This window comes from Enhydra lutris, unplaced genomic scaffold (genome assembly GCF_002288905.1).
Source record: "Enhydra lutris kenyoni isolate GAN:26980312 unplaced genomic scaffold, ASM228890v2 scaffoldscaffold38, whole genome shotgun sequence".
NCBI classification, from domain to species: Eukaryota; Metazoa; Chordata; class Mammalia; order Carnivora; family Mustelidae; genus Enhydra; species Enhydra lutris.
Window position 1 is genome coordinate 11,449,287 of NW_019154122.1, and position 9,264 is coordinate 11,458,550.

Genomic DNA, 9,264 nt, shown 5'->3' on the forward strand with positions numbered 1-9,264 from the left:
CTTCTTCTTCTTCTTCTTCTTCTTCTTCTTCTTCTTCTTCTTCTTCTCCTTCTCCTTCTCCTCCTCCTCCTTCTCCTTCTTCTTCTTCTTCTTCTTTTTTTTATGGAGACTGAGTCTCCAGGGAGGAGGCAAGAGTTTCCTCCAGGATCGGGGACGGCCAGAGGGATTAGAGGGAATGAACAGATGTGGCTTTGGGCGCAGATATACCTTTTGGGTGCCTGGAAAGCTGCACCCCTCCCACCCAAGGTCCAGGGGAGGAAAGAGGAAGGATTCCTGGACTCAGTAGGGCCACAACCGCCTCGCCTGGGCACCAGAGTTGGACCTGGAGGCCAAGGACTGTGATTGGGCCTCAGCACTGTTCTGGACCCTGTGGACTAGAGTGCCCTCTGGCCTACTCCACACCTCAGTCTCCTACTCTGTGAAATGGGGCCCCAACCCTGCACACAGGTAACAGAAGGTAGTTTTCCAGCATCTCCTGCCCCTCTCAACCCTGCCCACTTCCATCCCCTCACCTCTCCATCTCCACTCCTGCCCCCAAGAGTCCTACAGCTGGACCATGTCACTCTCCAGTTTAAAACCTGCCTGTGACTTCCAATTATAAATCAAACGAAGCTGACAGAGCCCTGTGTGATCCTCCCTGTCAGCTTCTCCCCACCGGCCCCGAGGCCACCTTCTTTGCTGGCCACTGTGTGCCGGGCCCACTTAAACATGCCAGCTCTATTCCTACCCGAGCTCTGGGCCTCTGCCCTGCTTCTTGCCCGGGGCTCTCCCTCCTTCTCCGCAGCCCTATCCTCAGCTGGCTGGTTCTGCTGTCCCCTCCTGTCCAATCTTTCTAAAACAGCACTGATTTCTCATCAGACTGCCCTGATTTTCATTACAGCCCTTATTTCTTTCTAAAGACATCTCATCTCTGGGGCGCCTGGATGGCTCAGTGGGTTAAAGCCTCTGCCTTTGGCTCAGGTCATGATCTCAGGGTCCTGGGATCGAGCCCTGCATCGGGTTCTCTGCTCAGCAGGGAGCCTGCTTCCCTTCCTCTCTCTCTACCTGCCTTTCTGCCTACTTGTGATCTCTGTCAAATAAATAAATAAAAATAATAAAAAAAAAGACATCTCATCTCCTGATTTGCTTACTATCTGCACATCTCACTAGAATGGAATCCAGGGTGGGGGGCGGTTTGCCTGTTCCCTTCGCCGCTGAATCTCCAGTCTCCAGAACGGTACCAGACACATCATGATCACTCAGTAAACATTTCTTGACTGACTAGGCCCAAATAGCTTTACTGCTTTCACAGCAGATAATTTTTGAGGCTCTTAGGAGCAAAAACAGGGCTCGTATCTTAGGATGGCTAATAGAAGGACCAAGACCAAATTCTCCAACTCAGGGCGTGTGAGAAACCAATTAGCTACTGAATGATATTGAGTAATTACTGTTCGTGTGTGTTGGCTTGTTTTCCTTGAGAGAGAGACTGTGTGTGCGAGCAGTGGGGAGGGGCAGGGAAGGGGGAGGAGAGAGAGAGAATCCCAAGCAGACTCCACACTCTGCACGGATTCCCACATGGGGTTTGATCCCACAACCCTGAGAGCATGACCTGAGCTGAAATCAAGAGTCGGACGCTGAGCCGACTGAGTCACCCAGGTGACCGGTATTTTATTTTTCAGAGAGTACTTATCCTTTAGAGATATATACTGAAATATTCACAGATGAATGATTGGCAAACTCCCCAGAGTTGCTTCAAAATCATACTGGAATGGCGAACTGAGTGGGGGAGGGGCAGCCCAGACTGGCAGTGAGCTGGTAAGTATTGAAACTGAGTGATGGGAAATGGAGGCTCCTTATTTCAAACATGAATATCTGAAGTTTTTTGGAATATAAAATTAAAAGTATTCCCCAACTTTGCTAGCTGTGTGAGTATGGGCAAGTCGCTTAACCTCTCTGTGCCTCAGTGCGTCCAGGTGTGAAATGGGGGTGGTAAGAACTCCTTTCTAAGGATGGTTGTGATAATTATTGGAGATAAGGGGAGTGAAGTGCCGGGCACAGAGCCTGGCACGCTGGGCACACCTGGGCAGGAGGACATGCCCGCTGCAGGTGGGAGGTCAGAATAGTTAAGGATGGAGGCGGCCAAGTGCATCCGCCCCCCCCCCCAGCCCCGCCCCGGCCATGACTGGGCTGGGATAGCCCCACCCCTCATTCTCACACTTGGAATGCCTACCCTGGGGTAGAAGTCTGGGGTACCAGCCTTCTCAGATTTGATCTTATTTAAAGAGATGTGCTCCTCTCCTCCCTCCTCCCACCCCCAGATCCTAGGAGAGCGTGCCAGCTTGTATTTCAAGAGGTGAGAAAAGCAAATCTGAGAAACGATGCCAGGAATCGAGACTAAATGAGTTCACAGATTGGAAGGCACCGAGCAAAGCTGTTCTTGCTCGCGTCTTCTGCTCCCGAGGGATCCTGCCACCCTCTGCTCTGCCATCAGCCCCTGGGCCCACCCTCCACTGGGAAGTCTTGGCCTCCTTTCCGTGCAGATCCAGCTTGGAGGAGCACGGGGGACCCCCTCCCCGGAGAGCGCGGGCTTACCTTCCATGCACATGCAGTCATCAAAGCATTTGTTGTTAAGGCCACGGTTGTGGGGCATGCAGAGATGCTCTCGCAGCTCACAGCAGGTGCCTGCCGGCACAGCAAGCCTACGGTCAGGCTCAGCCGGCTGCCCGGACCCTCCCACCGACGTGCACACAGTCCCGCCGGACAGGAGATCCATCATCTCTGTGGCGGGGCCGTGCCCTGGCAGGGTGGGCCATCTGGTGCCCAAGGCTCCCTGCTGGGACCACCGATGGATATCATGGCCAGGGCCCCCCGCCCGGGGGGGCCGGTGGCAGAGACCCCAGCTGCCCCAGATGGGCAATTGATAGATCATGGCGGAGCGAAGGCAGTGTAGGCTGGCCTCCCAGGGAGAGGGGGCAGAGCAGTGTGTGTGTGTGTGTGTGTGTGTGTGTGTGTGTGTGTGTGTGTAAGTAATCAGCTTGGAGCTGGGAGGGGCCTCGGGGATCATTGCCGCCAGCGTCTTCTTTGACAGATGGGGAAACTGAAGGCCTGGGGAGCAGCAGGAGGGCCCAAAGGATGCCCCAGGGAGGCCTGAGGACCAGGTCCCCCCCCCCCCACAGACCCGGCCAGCTCCTAGGGTGACTGTCCAGTTGGCCCAAATTCAAGACTTTTCTTTCTGCTCAGGGTGAAAACGATGGTTTGGAGAGGAAGCAACCTGTCCAGGAGCTGGTGGTCTGCCTTAAACAGTGCGAAATTGCTTCTTTGGTTGCTGTTCTGTGAAATATTCTGGCCGCTGGACTAACAAGCATGGCACTGTGGCCGCTTGGGTCTCCCCTGGCCGCCCCCTCTGCTGCAGCCCTGTGGTGTCCGGAGGTGAGGACAGCAGTGAGCACCTTTAGGGCTGGGCTGATGGTACCCTGGTTCCCCAGCAGCCCAACACCCCTAGCATGGGGACCAGGGCCTGGCCAGTCCTGCCCAGTGTGACCTCCATCAGCAGGCCATCCTGCTCCGGAGCTCCCCAACCGGGCTGGCTGAGATTGCATCCCAGGTTTCTGGGTCCATTCCTGCTTCCTCCCCACTTTTGCCATTCACAGGCCTTCCCACTTCCCCCAGAATAAACCTCCTGCCCTTGGAACCCCGCCTCGGTATCCACTTCCCGGGGGTCTAAACTGACCCAACAAGGGCCAGCAGTTTGAGACATTAGTCCCAATGTCAGGCCCCTTATTTATAAACTGTATGATGGGCACAGCTGCTCTACAGGGAGGATGTGATGATGGCATTCCCCCCCCACCCCCCGCGGTGTCATAAGGGGACAAGGACAGAATTAAGCCCAAACAGGTGTTAAGAGGAAGAAGTTGAGTGAGGGCTGATCCTGACTTGAGACAGCATAGGGCTGGGGTGGAGAACCACACAGACCCAGGTTTGAGTTAGCTCCTTGCTGTATGACCTCAGCCAAGACACTTAGGCTCTCTGAGGCTCGATTTCCTTGCCTGAACCCTGGAGATGAGAGGGGCCCTTTCTCTGGGTTGCTATGAAGATTTACTACAGTATAACAGCAAGTCTCAGTAGAGGGGTAGCCCTGATTGTTATCATTTGTCCTCCCCCAAAGGCCCTCACCCCTGTGCGGGCTCTTCCCCCCACCCCCCTGCACCAGCCTCCTGCCCTGATCCTGGGTGCTGCTTGGGTACCTGGCAGGCAATCTTGGTGATGGTCGCATGGCTCCCCTTCAGCGGGTGATGTCTCATTACCGTCGCTGGAGAATTTACCCCGGTGTTTCTCTGGGGACAAGAAGATGTGTTATCAGAAGCTGACGCCCAGCAGAGCAGAGGGACTGAGCACCGGGGCTCATACGGCCACTCGCGCTGTGTGCTGTGGATGAGACTCTCTACCTCTCTCTCTGCCTTAGTCTTCTCCTCTCTAAAATGGGACCAACAGCAGGATAGACCCAACAGATCGTTTTTCAGGGTAAAATGAGTTGGTAGAGAAAAACATTTGGCCCTCGATCAGCACTTGAGAATGGCATTGGCGTCCTGGGTGTCAATCCCGGGTTAGACTCCATGCCTTTCCACTCTGGACATCTGTAGGTCAGGCTGGGCTCATTGGTCTCCCCCAACACCGCCCCGTTACAACAGAGGGTGGGGAGGGAAGGGAGCCCAGGCATGGGGGTGGCAGGGGAGGTGGACATACCTTTCTTCTTAGCCGAGGGCCAGACTTCAGGTTTTAAGTCTTCATAATCGGTCCAGTCGAACAAGGTCATGTCCAGCGTGGGCATCACCTCCCCATCAGGCCTGGGCTGAGCCTGCAGAAGGGGCACGAAGAGGAATGAGGTTGGAGCTCCCAACCGGTGGGAGCGGAAATGTGGGACACGGATCCAGAGGGCAAAGGAGGGACTCCTCAGGAGCCGGGGGAGTTGGATGAAGCCAAGCCACTCACTTCCCTGCTGTCCCTTCTCTCCCCTGCAAAATTACTAGCTTTCTGTGGCACCCTGAGACCATAGCTCAGCTGGACTCACAGCCCTGGCCAGAGGTCTCGGGGCTGGATCAGCACATGGTAGGACATAGGCAATAAAGGCATCTTCTAGGGCAGGGTTCTCAACCGAGCGGCTTCCGGGGGGCCTTGGACAGCATGAGACACCGTGTATTCCTTGGAGATGGTCCCCAGCTTTCATCAGACACAGGTGGGGCCTGGGTGTGGGGCGCCTGGCTGGCTCGGTCAGTGGAGCATGTGACTCTTGATCTCGGGGTTGTAAGTTCGAGCCCCACATTGGGTGTAGAGATGACTTAGAAAAAAAAAAAAAAAGAATCTCAAGAGGAGGTATAAGACCCAAAAGGGAGTGAGGATGACCTACTGCTTAAAAAGTCTGACTTCTTCTCTACATATACTTTATTGATCTTCAATAATTTTATTTGGAAAAAATTCAAAGCTGCAAAAGGGGTCCAAGAAGGATGCACATCTTGTTGATTTTTCATTTATTCATTTGAGAGAGAAAGAGCACGTGCACAGGAGCAGGAGGCAGGGGCGGAGGGAGCAGTAGAAACAGGATCCCCGCTGAGCAGGGAGCCCAACGCAGGGCTCGATCCCCGGACCCTGGGATCAGGACCTGAGATGAAGGCAGATGCTTTACCGACTGAGCCACCCAGGCGTCCCAGGGACATGGTCTTAAAAATTTTTCTTCTCTGGACTGTTGGGTCTGTATGAAATTTTTCCCGAGGTCCCGGCTCTTTTCCATGGAGAGCCACTGTGCAGAGAGGGTCCTCGCCTCCCTGCTGCCCCTGGAGTGAGCCCCTAGGACCACATTCTCCTGGACAGTGTCTGCTGGGGTGCACCCGACCTGGACGGGCATCAAGAGACCTGGTTCGATGGCCTCAACCAACTCCCTCCCACCCCCTGGCCTCAGTCTCCCTGCATATACGCCGAGGCTATTCTGGGGCCCCTTACCTGGGGCCACAGGGATGTGACAGGCAGGATCAGGGACTCTTCTGTGGCAGGTGCTGCCTCAAAAGTGGTTAGGTAGAGGTTGGTGGGGGCCAGGCTGGTGGAGGACTCCTCCATCGTGGCATCCAGTGCCTGGTCTTTGGGGGGCTCTGCCTTCTTCATCAGGGAGCTAGGACCTCGGACCACGGCTCGGCCTGAGACACGGAGGGGGACACACAGGGGCTTTATCGCTCACCATCCTGGGTCAGCCCACAGCAAAACTCACGTTTCCAACGCCAAGCAAGGAGGTGGCAGGGACCATGGGAAAAGCCATTGGCGCAGCCAACATTCCTGCTGCTCCCTTCCTGGGGAGGTGGAAATGGGGGACTCAGGGTGGCAGGAAAGAGGAGGGAGGGAATGTCTTGAATGAACTTGTGGTGTTGCTGAGGGGACAGCCCAAGGATTCTCTCTCTAGAGCAATGTTCTCGCAAGTTCAAGTCCGCTTCGGTGGGTGCAGCCAGGGGTGGGACAAATGGAAACTAGTGGGATTAACCACAGGAGGCTTCCTGGCAGAGGTGAAGCTTGAGGAGGGGCGTAACGTGATGAGGCTAAGAGGCATTGCAGTAGGGGAGAAGACTGAGAAGGTAAGAGCTGCAGCTTATCCTGTATAAATGTGTCTTCCTATGCGGTGATAATCGTCCCCCTGTTTATTAAGTACCTGCTGTGTACTGGGTCCTTGTCCCATGCTGGGTCCTGCCCTACAAGCATTATTTCATCTAACCATCGTGGGAACTCTTAGGACATGGGTGCTCCTTCAGTTTCATCTACAGGGGAAGAAACTAAAGCACAGGGAGGTTAGGCAACTTGCCTCGGGACACACAGCTAGCAGACAACAGAGCCTGGATTCAAACCCAGGTCCATCTGAGTGCAAAGCCAATGCTTTTTAACAACTAATGCTGCCTTCCAAGACCCATGGTCGTTGGGGTAGGTTAAGTGTGAGGGGGACAGAGTGTGCAGGGTTGGGGTGATCAGAACAAAGAGACTTTGAGAGAAGCTGGGGGACCTGAGCTCATCCTTGACTCTTTTTCTCAGGCAAGATCTGATTTAAGATTGGTTGGGTCCATTGGGGCCACCTCACCCTCCAGAAACTAACCGCAGAGAGTAGAAAGGGAACTTAGGGACCACTGAATCTGCTCCATTCGTTTTACAGAAGAGGAAACTGGGGCTCAGGCGACCGGAGCTCCACAGCAAGTTAGCAGGGCTGGGCCTGGCTTCTAGACCTCCATTGTCCCCTCCTCCATGCACCCAACACACCGACTCCCTTTGGAGGGCCCCCTTGGCTTGACGGAGCTGGGGCCTGGGGCTGAGCCAGGATGAGTTCCTGCCTTGGGGATACCAGCGTTCCCTCTCCAACCTGACACTGACCTCCAGGGGTGGGAGGCTGAGTCTAAGCTGGGGTCTCTCAACTGGGTTCTGTCCACCTTGGGGGAAGGTCTCAGGAGGCCTGGCAGGGAAGCAAGCCCCTACTGATGCAAGAGACGGGGGGCCTGAGTCTCTGTCACTCTCCTCCTACAGAATACCTGTCCCACGTTTGTGAAACTTGGTCTGCCCCTGGAGGCTGTCTGGTCACCTGAAGCCGAGGTTGCCTGGTGGCCTTGGGGCAGGGGGAGACAGGAGGAGCCATGTGGACAGAGTGGCTGGGGTGTGTTTGTTCAAGGACTGAGTGGGCAAAGGGAGGGGGCAGCTGGGGCCAGGAACAGCGGGGCCCTCACAGGGATTTGGGGTTGTGGGGAGACCTAAAAGAAGGTGAGCAGGGCTGCTGGGGAGCACCTCAAGAGACTCGCAGGGCAGAGACAGGAGGGATAAGGACACCACGTCTCTCCCTGGGTCATCTGCATCCGGGTCAGGGGCCGGCGATTCCCACGTCAAGAGCAAGTTGAGAATTAGTTATGCTCATTGCCCCTGATGCCTGCCAGGCACCATTCTAAGCATCTAAATCATCTATGAATCGGCCCCGGAGGTAGATGGGGCCATTATCCTCATTTTGCAGAGGGAGAAACTGAGGCACAGAAAGGTGACTTGCACAGGGCACACGGCCAAGAAGTGGTAGAGTCACAACCTGAACTTGGGCAGACCCAGCATCAGGGTCTAAACGCTTGGCCCCCGCTCTGGGCTTCAGAGTTGGTTAAGGGATGTGCTTGGAGGGCACCGAAGGAGTGCATCTCCATTCAGGGCTCATCGTGGGCTGGATTCACGTCACACCCAAGGTAGAACTTCCTGATTTAGGAGGATTGTTCATTGTGAAGATGGAGCTTCGACATCTGTGTATCCCTCTCCTCCCACGCTCTACCACCAGGCTTCTCCCAGCTCCTTCCTCTTCCCAGATCATTCTGACTTTTGAGAGACCCCTCCCCACTTCTGGAGTCTCACTGCCTGCCCTCTTTGGGGGCTCTGAATATCTTCCCAGGGTTCTCACACTTCCCTCATGGCCTCCCCCTGCTGCTCGGAGAGCCCCCTTGGTCATTTGGGTATGACCTTCCCCCATCCCCCTACCCCTCCCTTCCGGGGCAGGACCCCACCCCCTTGCAGACCTCCGGCTACCTCTGTGCAGTTTCAACCTCTCCCTGCGTCTCTTGTGCTCCCTGCTGCGTTTCTTGACCCTCTCTGACCCAGGAGACTGGTTCTCCTTCTCAGGGTAGGGCAGCACCAACCCCAGGAACAGCTCCTTGTCCTGCACCAGGCCTGCAGGACTCTGCCCAGGCAGCAGCTCCTCTGCCTCTGGCAGCCTGGAGGCCTGCCTGGTGGTGGAGACCACAGTTCCGTCCTGGGCCTGGCCAGGCATGCCTGGGCCCCGCTCCTTCTTGCCCAGGCCCCGCCGGCGGTGGTGGCTGGCTGGAGGCATCCACAGTGCTGGCTCCTGGAGGTCGATGTGATTCTCAGGGAGGTTCCGAGCAGAGGTTCCAGGTCCCAGGGAGCCTGCCAGGCTCAGCTCCAGGAGCACCAGAAGGGCGAGGAACAGCATAGGAACCATGTGGCTGCTGGGCCCAGCCATGAGCTCTGGTCTGGAAGAAAAGTAGCACCGTGAGTGGACAGCCCAGGAGCCCTCCTCCTCTTCTGCTTCCCTACTTCCAAGTCCCCTTGCCCACATTATTAGAGCCCAGTGTCTATCGACAGGGACGGAGGGTGACTTTGCCCCCAGGGGACATCTAGCAATGCCTGGAGACATTTTTGGTTGCCACAGCGGGGCGGTGCTTCTGATTCCAGGGCCTGGGCTCAGGGATGCTGCTGGGTGCCCCCGAGTGCACAGGATGGCCC

General features: G+C 55.9%; 1 protein-coding gene across 1 annotated transcript in view; it reads right to left on the bottom strand.

Annotated features, from left to right (window-relative positions):
- The window catches only part of LOC111154564 (dorsal inhibitory axon guidance protein), an 11,066-nt gene extending 2,065 nt beyond the window's left edge, over positions 1-9,001 (bottom strand). The window contains exons 1-5 of the mRNA XM_022514212.1: positions 8,551-9,001; positions 5,974-6,164; positions 4,723-4,834; positions 4,224-4,313; positions 2,572-2,661 (exon numbers count right to left, since the gene is read on the bottom strand). Coding sequence (XP_022369920.1) covers positions 2,572-2,661; positions 4,224-4,313; positions 4,723-4,834; positions 5,974-6,164; positions 8,551-9,001 — 934 coding nt within the window. The remainder of the gene's footprint in view (positions 1-2,571; positions 2,662-4,223; positions 4,314-4,722; positions 4,835-5,973; positions 6,165-8,550) is intronic.
- Positions 9,002-9,264: the final 263 nt, after the last annotated feature.